At 36.4% G+C, this 17,712-nt stretch overlaps 2 protein-coding genes across 6 annotated transcripts; both read left to right on the forward strand.

The window, feature by feature from the left end:
- Positions 1–8,079: 8,079 nt before the first annotated feature.
- LOC130826901 (uncharacterized) lies at positions 8,080–9,399 on the forward strand. 2 transcript variants are annotated; one of them, XM_057692535.1, is made up of 5 exons: positions 8,080–8,184; positions 8,277–8,371; positions 8,558–8,736; positions 9,012–9,132; positions 9,221–9,399. In XM_057692535.1, exons 2-4 carry the CDS (start codon positions 8,339–8,341, stop codon positions 9,130–9,132), a joined length of 333 nt encoding a protein of 110 aa, XP_057548518.1. In that variant the 5' UTR covers positions 8,080–8,184; positions 8,277–8,338; the 3' UTR covers positions 9,221–9,399. The 2 variants fall into 2 exon arrangements, with proteins under 2 accessions (XP_057548518.1, XP_057548517.1); XM_057692534.1 differs by lacking the exon at positions 8,080–8,184 and having other exon boundaries at positions 8,225–8,371.
- A 1,912-nt stretch (positions 9,400–11,311) lies between these two features.
- LOC130826894 (putative zinc transporter At3g08650) lies at positions 11,312–17,054 on the forward strand. Of its 4 annotated transcripts, XM_057692522.1 has the most exons (7): positions 11,312–12,131; positions 12,553–12,587; positions 12,690–13,224; positions 14,206–14,490; positions 15,495–15,623; positions 15,713–15,810; positions 15,987–17,054. In XM_057692522.1, the coding sequence occupies exons 3-7, from the start codon at positions 12,760–12,762 to the stop codon at positions 16,801–16,803; spliced, it is 1,794 nt and encodes a 597-aa protein (XP_057548505.1). In that variant the 5' UTR covers positions 11,312–12,131; positions 12,553–12,587; positions 12,690–12,759; the 3' UTR covers positions 16,804–17,054. The 4 variants fall into 4 exon arrangements, with proteins under 4 accessions (XP_057548505.1, XP_057548503.1, XP_057548504.1 ...); XM_057692520.1 differs by having other exon boundaries at positions 12,553–13,224; XM_057692521.1 differs by lacking the exon at positions 12,553–12,587.
- Positions 17,055–17,712: the final 658 nt, after the last annotated feature.

The following is a 17,712-nucleotide window of genomic DNA, read 5'->3' on the forward strand; positions in this document are numbered from 1 at the left end:
CTTATATATTCAGTTGGTTCTTAGAAAGCATTCACAACAAAGCAGACACCAAAGCAAAGCATTTCACAAGGTGAGTTTCTCTAATTCCTCTCTTCATTTAAATTAAATTTGTTAGCTGCACTGTTAACCAATGTTTTTTTATTTTTTTTGTTTTGTTGATGCATTGATTTTATCAACACTGTATATGAAGAATAAAAAGAGATATTAAATGGTAACCTGTAGATGAAAGTTCGGTGGTAAGTCCTTAAAACCTTTTATTTTGTATGCTTGACTGATAATTTGTGTGTGTTAGTTATAGAAATGGATGTAAGATTGAGAGAAAAAAGAGAGAAGTGAGTAGATTATCAGACAAGGGGATTGCGTATCAGTATCAAAGCGGTGTAGGTGGATCATGGATATGTAGTAAATTACCAACAAGGAACGAACAAAAGACAAAATAGGAGAATTTTGCAATTACCAGTACTGATCTGCTGTGCAATCAGAATAGCTGATGTTGTTCAAATAATCACATTGTGCAATTATCAGTTGTGCTAATCTGCTTTTGTGCAGCAGTATTGATTTCTTGGTATGTTGTTCAATCAGCAGCTGATATAAACTGTGAAAATTTTATGTTTTACGTCACCAATCTGAAGCACAAATTTATGCGGAGTATTTGATTATCAATTTGGTTGCGTTATATGCTTTGCTTTTCGAGTGTAAGTTTTTCATTAAGGATATATTGGGGCCAATGAAAATGACACATTTTTCATTTGTGAATTGACATACGACTTATAATCACTTCTGCGATGCTTTTTTGTTAGTGTGATTAAAGCTGAGGATTGTGTGACTGTCAGCTTGTGGTGGTTGGTGCTGCTACTGGGTTACTATTCGTAGCAGCTCAGCTCTCTAATTTTTCCCAGTTAAATTATGCAAATATTATAGTACTATGAGCTGTTAAGTTAGTCTCAAAACCACTGTGTGGTGTGTGGTGTGTGGTGTGTGGTGTGTGGTGTGTGGTGTGTGGAGTGTGGACTGATATGTTCCTTCAGTTATTTTTATTTTTCATTTTGTACAAAGTGTTTAACAGAACTTGCACTCTAAATAAATTACTGGCTATATTATATATGAACAAACCAATAAAGAATACAACCTAGAATTAGCATTCTACAATCCACACAAAACAATAAAAGAAAACCTCACCAAAATTCACAGTTTAATCTACTTAAAGGATATATATTTGACAAAACAAGAATCACAGCAAATGCAAATCAATACACCAAATAACCAAAGATTTTAAGGATCCCAACAATCTCATTTCATGTATACCTCTCAGTTCATGAAATTCAGTACCCTGAAATTCATTTCTCAGGAAAAAAGGATCCCAACAATCTCATTTCATGTATATGGACTGAATTTGGGGAGGAAATCTTCAATATGATGTGAAGACTTAAACCACCATTCAAATTCACGCAATGTAATGGCTAACGATCCCCAAACACAATCAAACAAAGTCTAATCTTCACACAAACAAAACAATGTAACCGGATAGTTCTTGAATTGAAAGACTAGGAGTTTTAATCCTCCAAGGCCAACAATTCCCTTAATACAACCACGGACTACTCTCATTTGCAAAAGGTGATGATCTTGCACTACTCAAGATCGTTGAGTGATCACACACACTCAAGGAGAAAACAAAGGAAACAATTCCAATGAATTTGATTTTTCTGAAATTTCCAAGTTGAGTGTTTACAAGGCTAAGGCCCTTTATTTATAGACGTGAGGGGTGGGGAAAATACCATAAGGATGCTAATGACTCATACAACTAATCACAACGGTCATTTAAAGCCACGTGCAAAACATGTGCACAATTAAAAGAATGAAAAACACACTAACTAAACATTCTGATTTCTGACAGATAGCTTATGACCAGGCGACCTTCCCGATACTTTCTTGTGTTCTTCCCAAAGTTGATAATGGTCACTAAGAGTCTTGATAGAAATTTTCTAGTGTAGAGATTCCATTTCTACCCTTTATGGTACAAAATAACGGGAAACACGATCAGACCCAGGGTGGCTAGGTCTGTTGGTCAGAACACGTTTTCTGAACTGTTCTGTTCTGTTCTGCACAAGCTGCTGAATGCCCGACCTTCCCAGCTGATTTCAATGGGTTTTCCAAGATGTATAATAATGTTATTGGGCCAAGAAATTAATGTCCATGTACTAAGATTCCATTTTTGTCCTCCATGGCTACTGAGTCCTTCTTGGCTGGTCTCGACAAGGGTTGCAAGGTCAGCTGCTCGCTGGATATCGTCTGACTCTGCTGAGTGGTTGCCTTGGGTTCTGAGTTCTCTTCTTCTGTTTCTGATTTAGTGTTTAGACTTGATTCTGAATCTATAATTTGTTCTTCATCCATGTTGCTCATGTGAATCATCCTTGAACCATCCCAAATTGGTTCATTCCCCCCTTCTTTTGAAGGAATTGTCCTCAATTCCACATCCCCTAAGTAAGGAGCCAAGTCCCTTGCTTTGAAGGTAGGAGATTTGCCAAATCCTTCTGTTATTTTTAATCTTATTGAATTGTCCCCATATTTAATAATTATCTGAAATGGCCCCATAGCCTTGGGCTTTAACTTATGCTTCCTGAAGTGAGGAAACCTTCTTTGCTTGAGCAGGATCCATGAAAATTCACCAAGTTGCATCAGTTTGCTCTGCTTTACTCCTCTGTTTGCTCTGTGTTTGTATCTTGCTTTTGCTTTCTTCATCTTCTCATGCACTAGTTTGTGGGTTTTCAGGAGGTACTCATCTTGCCTTTGATCATTAGTGTTATATCTGTACAAAACAAGGAAATCAATTAGTGATGAATCAGAAACAACAATTGAAAACCTCTTATTAATAGGTTTAGCTTTCTTGGACAGCTTAGACCAGGAGTGACCTGCTGGTTTCCTCTTTCCCACACAGCCTATTCTACTTATTAAGTGTATAGGTTGCTTGGTCTTGGGAGGAGGTACAACTTTCTTCCCCTTAAGGGTGGTGTGAAGGCTTTTCCTAATCACAACAGCCCTATGTTCTTCTTCCTCAGGGTATATGAGCTCTCTTTCTGATTCTGAATCAGAAACATAAGGTGCTACCTCCCCTGATTCCTTCTGAATGTAGGTGCCATCAGGGTCATCGTCATTAGTAATGGTGCCCATCTCTTCCTCCCTACCATTGATGCTAACAAGGATGTTCTTAGGCCTCTCCTTGCTCCCAATTTCATCCCACTCAGCTAGGGTGAAGGATCTATTGTTAGGGCGATTGACTTGGAAGTGACCATGACCATGACACTTAAAACAAACATCTTTGATTGGTGTGACACTCTTACTCTTAGACTCAATGCTACTGGTCTTGGTGGAGGAACTAGTGTTCAAGTGCTGCTGATTGCTACTATGCACAGATGGTTCATTAATTTGTGTAGCTCTTTTATTGGAATATTGCTCTAACAGCAGCGCATGCTCACCAGCTAAGGCTATTGTCAAGTGAGGAATGGTAGCTAGCTTAAGCCTAAGGTCTTCCCTTAGCCCTCCAAGGAATTTACCTACCCTCATATCCTCTGAATCCTTAATGTCACAAAGCACTGAGAGTCTCTCCCACTCTTGGATATATTGGGCTACAGACTGGCTACCCTGGGTAAGTGTGTTCCATTGCATTGACAAGTGTTGTGTGTAATTGCTAGGTTCATAGTTCCTCCTCATTTTTTTCTTAAGGTTCTCCCAAGAATTTAGTTTTTCCTTCCCATTCTTAAGCCTTTGCCTCTGAACTCCTTCTAACCATGTGGCTGCTAGTTTTGTGAGTTTCACTTTGGCCATTTTGAATTGCTTGTTCAAAGGTGTGTCCCTAAACTCAAAGAAATTATCAAGGCTGGTCTCCCAATCAATATAGTCCTCAGGTTTAAGAGATTTTCCATTAAACTCAGCTACATCTACCCTCAAACTCATATCCTCTTGTGTTCTGTTTTGAGGAGTCCTATCTTGGTTCATTAAGGTATATTCAGCAAACTTATGGTCTATGGCAGCTAATGCTTCCTGAATGAACAATCTCTTATCCTCCTCGTTCATCATGCTCTATATGAATGAAAGCAAACACGGATGTACAGAGAAACAAAAGAATGCAACAATACAAGCAAATCAGAAAAAAACAGATTCCTATGAATCTGTATACTGTGCACACAACAGCAAAAATCAACTTTTACTTAGGATTAAATGCAATGCTCATGTAAGGCCCTATCTTATCTAATTAAAAAAAAATCAGAATATGCAGTAAGGAAAAGAAAACAACAATGAATCAGCAAGATCAATACAAAGGCTAATCAATGCATAGCAGATCAGAAAAATCAGATTCTTTAAGAATCTGTCTTCTGTGCACACAAAAGCAAATTCAACTTTGCACTGAGACTTAAATGAAATGCTAATGTAAATTCCTATTGTTTGCTGATTATGAAAGATAGCAAATGCAAAAAAAAAGAAGCAAAATAACAACTATGAACAGCAACACACTTGATCAAAACAGAATAGTTTCTTAGTATTCTGATTTTTGTGGCTGAATGCAATGTGCAATCTTAATGAAAACCAATTTGCACGTAATTTTAAGTGAGTTGTTATTGCAAACCTTTATTTCTTCTAATCAAAACGTTAAGAGATGAAGAAAAGATCAGAAATACCATTTATGAACCACAGATCAGAATCTTGAATTTTCAAGATGCTGTTTCTGCAGTCTGTGCAAACACTTGCGCCAAATTTTGCACACAACGTGAAATCCAATTTTTCTTTCAAGAACTCAAAGTTAAGAAACTAACCTTGATTACCCTAAAAGGATTTGATGAAATTCTACGTCTACAAAAAGATATGCATAAAATTCTCACCAGACAGATTGCAAAATCACAAACAGGATGAACAAGACCTTTCTTGATTTTCCGGCCTCCACAACCAAAAGCTCTGATACCAAATTGGACTGAATTTGGGGAGGAAATCTTCAATATGATGTGAAGACTTAAACCACCATTCAAATCCACGCAATGTAATGGCTAACGATCCCCAAACACAATCAAACAAAGTCTAATCTTCACACAAAGAAAACAATGTAACCGGATAGTTCTTGAATTGAAAGACTAGGAGTTTTAATCCTCCAAGGCCAACAATTCCCTTAATACAACCAAGGACTACTCTCAGTTGCAAAAGGTGATGATCTTGCACTACTCAAGATCGTTGAGTGATCACACACACTCAAGGAGAAAACAAAGGAAACAATTCCAATGAATTTGATTTTTCTGAAATTTCCAAGTTGAGTGTTTACAAGGCTAAGGCCCTTTATTTATAGACGTGAGGGGTGGGGAAAATACCATAAGGATGCTAATGACTCATACAACTAATCACAACGGTCATTTAAAGCCACGTGCAAAACATGTGCACAATTAAAAGAATGAAAAACACACTAACTAAACATTCTGATTTCTGACAGATAGCTTATGACCAGGCGACCTTCCCGATACTTTCTTGTGTTCTTCCCAAAGTTGATAATGGTCACTAAGAGTCTTGATAGAAATTTTCTAGTGTAGAGATTCCATTTCTACCCTTTATGGTACAAAATAACGGGAAACACGATCAGACCCAGGGTGGCTAGGTCTGTTGGTCAGAACACGTTTTCTGAACTGTTCTGTTCTGTTCTGCACAAGCTGCTGAATGCCCGACCTTCCCAGCTGATTTCAATGGGTTTTCCAAGATGTATAATAATGTTATTGGGCCAAGAAATTAATGTCCATGTACTAAGATTCCATTTTTGTCCTCCATGGCTACTGAGTCCTTCTTGGCTGGTCTCGACAAGGGTTGCAAGGTCAGCTGCTCGCTGGATATCGTCTGACTCTGCTGAGTGGTTGCCTTGGGGTCTGAGTTCTCTTCTTCTGTTTCTGATTTAGTGTTTAGACTTGATTCTGAATCTATAATTTGTTCTTCATCCATGTTGCTCATGTGAATCATCCTTGAACCATCCCAAATTGGTTCAGTATACCTCTTGATATTTGCTTGTAGTATTAGCCTATTGGGTGTGCCTTTCATGAAGAAACATAAGACACTAATTGGAGTTTTAGAAAATCAATCTATTTTATAATTGGCGTTTTAGAAAATCAATCTATTTTATGTTCAGTTGCAAGGTTTTGAACAAAATGAGTATAGGCTTTTAGTAAACATCACTTAAAGCCCTTGTATTGAGCATAATCTAGCTCAGCAAATAATGTGATTATTGTAAAATGTTACTTTAATTTATTAAATAAACAATAAAATAAAGTTACAAGTTTGTAGTAGAAAACAAATTACATATGACAATCAAGAGCTATCTTATGTACACCACCAAGAACTCCGAGAAACCGATCTTCAATCCCAAACAAAGTAACCGGAAGATTTTGTTTAAACTTGATATTAATAAAAGGTGAGATGTTCTTTCCTAAAACATCATTTCCTCCCTACTATGGTGCTTGAGAATAAACCGGAAATATGTTCTGAGATACAAAGAATTACACTAAATTCCTAGCACAAGGAATTTAGAATGATGTAAGAGAAACTTAAATGGAAGAAGATACGGAAAATTACAATCGAGGATTGCAAGTTCTCTATGTAAAGTGCTAGAGAAGAAAAGAAATCAAAAATTGCATGTAGAAAATAACCACACAAGCCTTCTATATTTATAGAATAGCTTACACCTTTTCACAAAGTAACATGTTACTCCATGAAACACAAGATCGATTTTCAACCAAACCATCCCAATATATCTGGTTAATATAACCATATTTAACCATTGGTAGTTACATTAAAACTAACAAAACGGATAAACTAACTTTACAAAGAAAACCCGCAAAACAGAGCGAAACTCGCAAGCCGCGACCTGCAGCTCCCACAAAACAGTAGCTTTTTCTTCCTTTCTCGCGGCCCGCGAGTTGTTTCACGATCCGTGAATATTACTTTTTGCTCAAAACAAAAACTTTGCAAACTTGGGATATTCTCAAATTAATTTATTTAAATTAATTATTTAATTTAATTAATTATACTTTCCGATGACCATTATACGCTTTAAATGACAACAATTATGAAAACTAAGTATACACAGAAGGATATGAACACAACCTATGTCAAATATACACCATATAGTATTATTTTATATGAACTCTGTTATGGCTGGATCAGTAAAATAAACTATACTTGTAAACTATATTGAACATACTGATATCATTAGCACACAAATAATCAGAATTAAATTGTTGCATCTATTTGCTTCACTCTAGCATAGATAAACTAACTGAAGTTGTTGCTGCTGAACTAAATAAAACCAATCGAACATTTTTAGTGCATTGTGACAGACTTAACAGCAGAACACATCCCTCACAATAGACCCACCAGCCTATCAGTAGGCACACAGCCCTCACGGTATATAAAGGTCATTAAGTCTTCGTGTTGCTGGTACATTGAAAGCTTGAGCAGATTCATTCCTTTCTTTTTGATGATTTGGTTTTATCATGATTCTAAATCTTCGGATCTTTTTAGAGGACAAAGCAAATATCTACAAGGTGAAGATAAAAGTGATAGAAAAATCCAAGCCATTTCAATCACCAGAAAAGATAAAATACCTAACGCCTGGTATTCCAAGATGAAAATGTATGACAAAATTCTATGCCATAACAACCTTTAAATAACTTTCTTATTCCACTTGCTATTAGGGTGATTTGATGAAGGCCACCTTCTTTCATGATGATATTGATGCATAAGCGGATTTAACACAACAGAACCATGAATACTGTATTTCTAATCCAACAATCCGAATTGTGGAAGAGCGGTACCATTCGAAATCTGGTGAATACCAGATGACCGTTGACAGTCGCACAACCATTCCACCCACTGGTTCTGCATCCCAGAAATTTGAACCAAGTTATTATACTATTTCCACAATTTCTCAAATTTCCGGTTTTTTTACGATAGATTTGAATATATATATATATATATATATATATATATATATATATATATATATATATATATATTATCTACGCCGTGAGAAAATCAATTATTTTTAATTGTTTGTGATAATACCTCACTTTTACAACTATTAGGATTTGGATTATCGACAACAACGTCCTCATCAATTATAACAGCACCAACTGGTGAAAAAGCAGAATCGCTAAGAAAATGGTAAAGTATCCCGCATGGAATCTTGACATAACATCGACTATTATATACAATAACTCATGGTTTCCATTTATGCAAGGCTTGTTCTCATGCAGACTTGCTTCGTGAACGCGAACAACAGATTTTGCAAAGCCGCAGTTCATCAACAAAGTGACAAATGACAACAATAGCTTCCATCAAGAAAAAAACAGTATATCTTAGAATTCCCATATTTGATTACTTATGAATTATGACTATCATAGCAATATTAATGTTGTCTTCCATTATTATTAGATTCATGCTCTTTGTGTACACCAAATCAAAGATATCAAATAACCATTAAAACAATAGTTGTTCTTAAATATAAAAATATTGGACTAACTTTGATATTATATAGGTTGCAAATACCATACAGGATGAAAGGCATTGGATTAAAGCATTCGTCACCAATTGTAGCTATGATGATATACGGAAATTCCTAGGCTGCAATGGCTGTAATAGAAAGACCGACACAAAAAAGAATGAATTTTTTACTTGCCAATGGTGCCACAAAAAAGACAGCATCTCAATGCCAAGGTTTGCTTTATAACTCTTTTAAAAATTTAATTAATACAATGCAAATTGAATACGATACTATGATCAATACATCTATTTATGTTTCATATTGCATATGTGATCTTGCATTAACAAACCATAAAAGATGCTGTCAAAGTCTTTCATGATCACAGTGTGTTAATCAAACTGATAAAAGATGTATCATGTATCCTAACAGGCCCATCAAAAGACTCCTAAAACTAAATAATTTTTCTAAATAAGCTATGTTCAATTGTAATACATGTTTTACATCTCAGATTAGCTCTCAGTTTCGATGCCCAAGATGATACGGGATCTATGAGTCTCACAACCTTTATAAACACCATTGCACAGCTCTTTGGAAAAACAATTAGTGAACTATATGCTCCTAAAACTTGAGTACGTCACTACATCTATACACTCTGAATTTACATAACCCTATCTTTTCATTCATCTATATATTCATTCATCTGTTTGTATATAACAGGATCAGATAACCACTTATCAAGAAATCTCAGAATCACTTAGAACTAAGCCAATATACATTGAGCTTGGACCTACTACGGCGTTAGCAAAAATTGGTGTTCTGAAATGGGTACAAAAATAACTTTCGCTGGAACCAATAGCTTCACAAGAACCAAAAAACAAAGAATTGTTGCTCCCAACAAGCCCTTCAACAACAGTCTTAAAAACAGATGGAAAACAAGATCAATTCTTTACTCCCCCATCTGGAAAAGTTGAAAGCTCACTTATGCTATCCACTCCTGCTACAAGCGTCACTCCCCTGAACTCCCAGCTACCAAGCTCCGCATCATTAGTTCCTAATTCAGAATCTATTCAGAGTTCGGAGGTAACACCTCAAACTGAAGCTGAACTGAAAATGCGTCGCACCTTAGATTTCTCTTTGGTTGAATCTTCAACCAATCCAGAAGAGTCCATCTCCTAATGATCTTCACTACCTATTGTAATAGACAATATCTTTTCTCTTTAGGACTTTTAAACAATTGCTTGGTTTTTGAACATTGCCTTTTAAAGCATGTATTTTGGACAAGTATGCTACATTTTTCTTATTACTAATGTGGACAAAAGTACTTATCCATTCCACAAGTTAAGAAGCTGCCTGGTTTTGTGGCAAGTTGGGATGTGTGCTATTTGTTTATTATTGCTGTTTGTGTATTTTGAATCAGCTTTTCGCTCGGTATACTTGGTTCTAGCTGCTTCTGGTTGCTTTGATCCCTACATTTAGGCACTGATAGTGCTGCTTTGGGAGCATTTGCTGCATGCTTGGGTTTTTGGAAATTTTAGCCACTGATATCAACTTATTATCTTGCTTTTCAATGCACAATTATGTCTAACAGAATTTTACACTAATTCATTTCTTTTTCTTTCAAACTAATATTATCAAACTTAATAGTGTAACTTGGGGGACCACATTCGTAGCACGCGGCCCCACAACTAGCTTTTAAAAATATTTTTATATAGTAATTCATGTCACTATAATAATGATGATATACAGATGACAGAATTTAATTTGACAATAAACATGAAATGATGTATTTCAATAGTAGTACTTCCTCCGTTCCAATATAGTTGCAACATTGGAAAAACAAGCAGTATTCACTTATATCCCTTTATTTGAGATTAATTCGTAATCTATAACTTAAAACATAATCAAGTGGAATCCTGTTTGATTCGCCTCGATGCAAAGATTATTAATATCAAATTTTTATAATTTTATATTATACATAATTATAGATATTAAAGATTGAATTAGTGTATTAGACCGCGTGAAAAAGCAAATGTTGCAAGTACTTTAAAACGGAAAAAATACAAATGTAGAACACATATCCAAGCTTAGTAGGAAAAGGTCAATGGGGCAACTAGTAGTGATGTAGGACTCTCAACAAAGATGAAGAGAATGTCTTTTAAGGTTTACAGCGTATATGAACTACTGGGGAGATTTGAGTTGCTTTTCCGACTGTTTCACCATGTTTTCCTGCACAAGGTAGCCTCCGGGGGTCCTTCACCGATGATTAAGTCAGTAAGAGTTTTAAGATGATTGCTAATAAAGTTTATAAGGAATTAGAGCTATTTTTGTATGAGAGATAATACTTGGGTTTCAGTGTAAAAGTTACATTTTTCTTGGTGATGCATGACATTGTATATTTATAGTGGTGGACCTTAGGAGAGGTTCCCAAAACCCTAATGGTAGTTTAAGCTTTTACATTAAATGGAATCTTTCGCGGGATCAGTAGAGAGAAAAATAGAATACTTTGTAAACCTGTGTGGCGTTTGGTGATTTACCGATCCATACGCCAAGGTCCCCACGCTCTGTCTTTTAGTACACCTATATGGGTAGGGTACGAGGTAAGTGTGGTGTCTTGCCTTATGCGAGTGTTGACAGCTTTTTTGAGCATAACTGTTGTTGCTGTTGGAAATACTTCACATGTGAGACAAGATCCCACATCGATAAAATAGTGGGTTGTTGACTTGCATATATAGTGGGTGAGCTAATCTTCCTACTACCATATGGTTTTGGGAAATAATGAACCTCACCAAGTGTATGTGCAAGTCAACGCTCTTGACTTGTGGATTTGTAGGCTCAAGCCCACGGGTCTCCCGTGTCCACACGAGTGAGCCACGGTGAAAATTATGTGACGAATTGTCACGGCCTTATAGTTGCTTCCCACCACGTCATCATTTCCGTTGTTAGCATTCTGCAGGATCAATCATCCTGCAGGTATTTGTAGTCTTCATTTTTTGCTAGAGTCCTTTTGATATGACTCTACTGCTTCTATGAGTCATGTAGTTCTAAGTCTTAGCTGAGGAGTAGGTTTAGTCCTCAAGAGAGCTAAATCGTCCTTTTCAAGGAGTCTGGACCTCTGAAGGGGTCCTAATTGCTTTGTCATGTTCTTCGTTTACGGTGGTAATTGAGATTTCTCCTCTTTCAGGGTCTTAAAACTAAAGATCACGTCCGGCAGATACACTTAATATCATCTATTCAACTATTTAACAAAAGGTATCAGTATTCTTCATCAATCCTAGCATCTGCCGCTGGTGTTTGTGTGGAAGACCAAAGCGCGACGAGGACTTTCACATCAAAACAACGTGCTCCCTTCTTTTCATTTTCATTTCTCTCTCTTCTTTTTTCTCATTCAATTTCATCCTTTATCTCCTCTATTAATTAATTAAATTAATTGTTAATTAATTAGTAGTAAATTCATTGTATTTGCTTGTGTATATAAAATTGGTCTACAATCTACATGTATATCAATTGTCAGGTTTATTCCTGCTAATTTGCAATTTGTAATTTCTTCCTTTGAATGTACGCGTAACCTTTAATTGTTTGACAAGGCCGCTTCTTTCAACCTGGGTGCCCTCCATTTTTCTTGTTGAAGGTCAGTTTATTATCCATCTTCCTTTTTCCAATCTCATGCTCGCATTTCTTTGGGACCTCGATCTGGGGTTTTTTAATTTTCTTGGATCCTGTTCCAAATACTTGTATTTTCTACTGGACTTCGCAATTTCTGCTAATTTTTTCTGTAATTTTGACATGGGGTTCGGATTATGGATTAATCACCATTGAATTGAATGAATGACTTTATCAATTTGGATACTGACTTTGTTGTTACTTTCGTTTTCTTTTTTGGGATTAGGGTTCTAGACATATATTTGTCTATTGTTGTGAATTGTGATTGTCACCCTAAACAAAGATCATTGCTTTACCTTCAAGTCCGTAACATTCATTTTTCAAATTCAAATAAAACTTATTTGTTGTGAATGTTCAAATTGTTATTTTGATGTTTCTTTCCTTTTTAGGGTCTTGAATTTGGGACATTTCAACAACAAAGCAAGTAATCACCTGTGATATTGAATCATTATTATTTCCATTTGTTTCTTGCTTATCATATCCACTGTGATCTTGAACAAATGGAATGTTAATTGCCTTTCTGCAGTTTTCCCTTTAATAGCAACATGAAATTGTGAATTTGGAGCTGAATAATCTTTTGGAGGACTTGTTCAGGGATGAAGTCCATGTTTAAGCAGGTCCTCTTACTATTTTTCATTTTTGTGGCTCTTGGTGGTAATGTCAAGGCGGAGTCTGGAAAGGTTGGTAGTCAGAGGTTAAGGGTTGCACCGTTGAAAGATTTTCGAAATGATGTTACCGAAGGCACAGGTGCTAAAGATGTCTTCAGTACTGAGTCCACTTCCAGCAATCTTAATGAGGGGAAAGGTGGGAACACTAAAGTTTCTGTCACAACAGTTGCTTTATTTACATTAGCAATGGCTGCTGCTAGTGGTTTTGGGGCAATTCCATTCTTTTTCGTTGAGCTTGATCCTCGATGGGAGGGATTATGCAATGGAATGGCTGCTGGGGTCATGCTGGCTGCAAGCTTTGATCTTATACAGGAAGGCCAGGAATATGGTCATGGAAGCTGGGTTGTCTTTGGGATATTGTCTGGTGCTATATTCATTTCACTTTGTAAGAAGGTGAGAATTTTCATTTCTTTGATAACGTTCAGTTATTTATGGCTTTAATTCCTAAAATATTTGTTTATCCATTGCTATGATTTCTTTTTTGAAACCGTTCCTATCCGGAGTTTTTAGACCATGCTGTCAATGAATTTACACATTGTCATTGTTTTTTTTTTTTTATCAATGGAACTTGCACCCACTAGGCCTGTGCACTTTCATGACCCTAGCCCGGGAGGATCATAAGGTGGCTTTCTCAACCTCTCTAAGAGGCCTAGGCCCAAGGACCAAGGAACAAGGCAAATGCTTCTCCCTTGATTTTAACCTATGACTTCATGCATAGGACATCTACATAAAATCCTTTAAATCTTTCTTGTAATAAATTTTTCTCATTGTTGTCCTCAAGCCCGAGTAAAAAAGGAGGGTTTACGGTAGGCTTATGGAGTAGAATTAAACCTAGTCACATCTCATGATGGTGAACCAAAAGGCAATTTTTCATTGACAACTACATTGCGTCTTGCGGCACCTCTAGATGGCATGCACCTAGAAACACTATGTTAGTGAAGAAAGATGTTAATGACCCATTAAAAATCAGCAGAGATTACCCAATAGAAAAGGTTAAGTAGGAGTGTTAGAGCTTTCATGAATTGTTGATGCTGTTGAAGCAGAGAGCCAACGAACTTCATATGCATCTAGAGAGTGTAACGGGCAACTTATTGTTTGTTATTGTGTTTGAGTGTGATTTGAGATCTAAAGGTTTGTAGTAAAAGCCTTTTGCATATGCAGTGCTTTCGAGTGTAAGTTTATACTCAAAACATCAAAACACAAATAATTTGGCTAAGTTATTGTTGAATTGTTTATCATACTAAAACCAAATTCTTTTCCTCGTTGATATTTTCCAACATTTTGCAAAGTGTTTTATTGTTCTTTGTGCTATATCTGAACCTTGGATCGATGTCTTGAGTTCTAATCAGAATGCTTATTATATATTGCATTCAGGTCCTAGATCGGTATGGTGAGGTAAACATGCTAGACTTAAAAGGTGCAGATGCAGCAAGAGTAGTTCTTGTGATTGGTATCATGACACTACATGCTTTTGGGGAGGGTGCTGGTGTTGGTGTTTCATTTGCTGGTTCAAGAGGTTTATCACAAGGTCTTCTAGTGACTTTAGCTATTGCTGTTCACAATATACCAGAAGGATTGGCTGTCAGTATGATGCTCGCCTCTAAGGGGGTTTCTCCTCAAAATGCAATGCTATGGAGTGTGCTGACCTCCTTGCCTCAGGTATTAATTTATGTTGTTTGCAATTATTTTAATTTCTTACTGGAAAAATATTTTTTAATAGCCTTTCCTTAATAATTGAATGAAGATGACCTTGAACATTGCTTTCAAATTCTCTCTCAATTATACAGAGCACAAAGTTAAGCTAATGACTGCAGAGTAGATGTTAAGAGATCATATCATAGTGCGAAAATAAGGTCGCATCACAATGCATCGACCATATTGTAAAGGTTTTCAAAATAAAACCGATATTTCCCGCGTGAAAAGTGTTTTGGGCTGTTACAAGGACTTTTGATTCCGCCAATATTTTGCGTTACGATAATTGTATCACTCCCGCTACCGTTTCACCATGTCTTTACCGCAATTGCGACTCTTACCTCATTTTTGTACTATCATATAGTAAGCTATCCCACAAAAGATAATAATAGGATGGACACCTGTATGTTTCCTCGCGTCAAAAGCAAGCCTAATTAATTGAGTGAAGCAATGCAAGTACACTACCATCTCGAAAGTACACATGCGGCATGTTAACAACTTTCAAGATGAATAGAAAATAGAAAGTTAATAGATAACATTGGCATTTCTATGATGTTGCTGTGCACCAGTCTTAAGCTCAAAGGATTGAGTGGAATAAAACAAGTATACAACTAATCTTGTTATTTAGCCTGATGATGACTTTCATAATGATGATAATGATGCCTTGTGGTTGCATTTTAGCTTACTCAAATTATTACTGTCCTTCCAAATCTGCATTTTACTTGTTTTTTTCATGAATTTCTATGGATCAGATTAATGTACATGTGATGAGAAAAAAGGGTTACCCCATCTTGCTTTGTCATTCTCCTGATACATTTTCTTTATTTTATACCTACTGCACCTTGGAAAGGTGTTTTTTGCCTGTTGGTTGCACTTGTTTGGAGAGTACTAAGGGGATAATTGTCCTGCATACCTTCTTGTATGGATGACGAGAGTAAACTCATTTGATTTGTAATCTGTCTAAACTGCAGCCCTTAGTAGCAGTACCAGCATTTGTCTGTGCTGATGCGTTCAACAAATTCTTGCCATTCTGTACTGGCTTTGCTGCTGGATGTATGATCTGGATGGTTATTGCAGAAGTTCTTCCAGATGCGTTCAAGGTCTTAACTTATTCTTTATCAACTCAGCTTCTGAATTTCACTGTATGAAATTGGGAGGTTACCAGTTATTTGTCATCTTGTGTTTACAGGAAGCCTCCTCATCTCAAGTAGCTTCAGCAGCTACACTATCTGTGGCATTCATGGAAGCCCTAGGCTATGTCTTTCAAAATTTCAGTAGTAACTATAAGTGAGCATTTTCTATCCATTTTATATCTAATTATAAAATTTTATGTTTTGGTTGCTGCTTTTGTTTGCTCGTGGTATAGCATCTTAAAGCAGCTCATTGGTCTTTTTTTGAAGTGTATTTGTTGGCTGCTGTGCATTAGTATTTATACATAGCTTGTTTCTTGTGTGTCCTTACAGATCAGAAGATGTTTCTGGCTTTGTCATCTCGTTACTTTTTGGCTTAGGGCCTCTACTTGGTGGTTTCGTCCTTGTTGCATTTGCTGTTGCATTTCATCTCCAGCATGCACTGTTGACTGGTCTAGCTTGTGGAATTGCTTTTGTCCTCGGCGCTTGGCGACCTATCCAGTTACTTTTATCCTCTAAAATGGGGCTTCTTCCCCTGTTAATGTTACTTGCATTGGGAGCCATCATCGTACATGTTCTAACTTCCAGCATCTTGAACGTGGTTAAACAAAAGAGGAATTCGAGCAATTCCGTGCTCTCTGTTACCGGCTGTTCATTGAGTGCCTTAACACTTCAGTCATTTTTATCATGCACAGCAATCGCTTTCCATGCTTTGGCAGAAGGCCTTGCGCTGGGAGTTGCAGCACCAAAAGCCTACGGGATCGGACAGTATATAGTTCTTCCTGTGTCTCTACATGGGTTAATCCGTGGAGCTGCTGCAGCGAGTAGCATCTTGGCGGCAACAGATAACTGGCATGGGTCGCTTGCAGCTGCAACATTTATTGGGTTGGTGGGCCCAGTGTCAGCAATCGGAGCTATAATAACAGGGATAGACTATAACGGGCTGGACCACTTGATGGTGGTTGCATGCGGGGGTTTACTTCCAATATTCGGAAGTATAGTAGCGAGAGCAGTGAAGTTAGATCGACCAAAGTGCAGTTTTGGTATGATAATCGGATTAGGTTTTGCTAGTGTGTGTCTAACGTTTACGAAAGTGCTCTGCTTGAATACACCCTACTGCAACTCTGCACCAGAAGCGGTTAGATGTTGAAATATTATGTTCAAACTATGAAACATGGAGACTAATAGATAGTATATCAAACTGCGGAATAGTGTTGTCTGTTGGTGTGTGCGACATATTCTCCATCAGGCTGTACATCTGATTTACACACACTTAGTTTGTACAGCAAAATTTGTGACTTGCGACTGTATCTGTATAACTTGTCTTTTGACTTCCATCATTACTGAATATTAAGCTACAATTGAATTTGATCAATGCTTTATTACTATTAAGTTTTAAAATGAAATATACAAACGAAAGATTAATAGGAATAGTATTCTTTTTTATCTATTCAAGTAGGAGTATTTACACTAGATCCATATGTTACCTAAAAATCGTTGTTCTTGAAGCTTCATGTGATACTCTGATTGAGTTTTAAAAAATTTTGATAGACTACTCATCTTAACATGTTAAATTAATAGGTTTATAATACTTACTTCAATAAGTTAGCAATTTAAGGTTAAAACAATAATTTAATAACTTAAAATGCCTACTCAAAATATCAACTTAAAATGCCTACTTAAAATATCAACTTTAATAGGTTATAATACTGACTTCAATAGGTTAAAAACTAAAGGTTGAAACAACAATTTAATAGGTTAAAATGCCTAACTCCAAATACCAACTTTTAAAAGGTTATAATGCCAACTCTAATAGGTTATAATACCAACTTCAATAGGTTATAATATTAACTTCAGTAGGTTATAACACCAAGTCACCAACTTCAAATAGGTTACACAATATGCGTGTTTTTGTAGTTTTTTTTTTTTTTTTTTTTTTTTGTAATAATACGCCGGTCTATTTGAGACGCATCTTTACTCAAGACCGTTTCAAGTATGAATTTGTGATTATTAATTTACTTATTTTTCTTTGGTTTTACACCAAATACTTATTGAGCAA

Source organism: Amaranthus tricolor, chromosome 11 (genome assembly GCF_026212465.1).
Source record: "Amaranthus tricolor cultivar Red isolate AtriRed21 chromosome 11, ASM2621246v1, whole genome shotgun sequence".
Taxonomy (NCBI): domain Eukaryota; kingdom Viridiplantae; phylum Streptophyta; class Magnoliopsida; order Caryophyllales; family Amaranthaceae; genus Amaranthus; species Amaranthus tricolor.

Excerpts from the sequence above, each read along its gene's own strand:
- LOC130826901 (XM_057692535.1), top strand. The coding sequence starts at position 8,339 with ATGACAACAATAGCTTCCATCAAGAAAAAAACA. Across the intron at positions 8,372-8,557 it reads CTTCCATCAAGAAAAAAACA|GTTGCAAATACCATACAGGA; the intron begins GTATATCTTAGA and ends GATATTATATAG. Across the intron at positions 8,737-9,011 it reads GACAGCATCTCAATGCCAAG|ATTAGCTCTCAGTTTCGATG; the intron begins GTTTGCTTTATA and ends TTTACATCTCAG.
- LOC130826894 (XM_057692520.1), top strand. The coding sequence starts at position 12,760 with ATGAAGTCCATGTTTAAGCAGGTCCTCTTACTATTTTTCATTTTTGTG. Across the intron at positions 13,225-14,205 it reads TCATTTCACTTTGTAAGAAG|GTCCTAGATCGGTATGGTGA; the intron begins GTGAGAATTTTC and ends TATTGCATTCAG. Across the intron at positions 14,491-15,494 it reads TGCTGACCTCCTTGCCTCAG|CCCTTAGTAGCAGTACCAGC; the intron begins GTATTAATTTAT and ends TCTAAACTGCAG.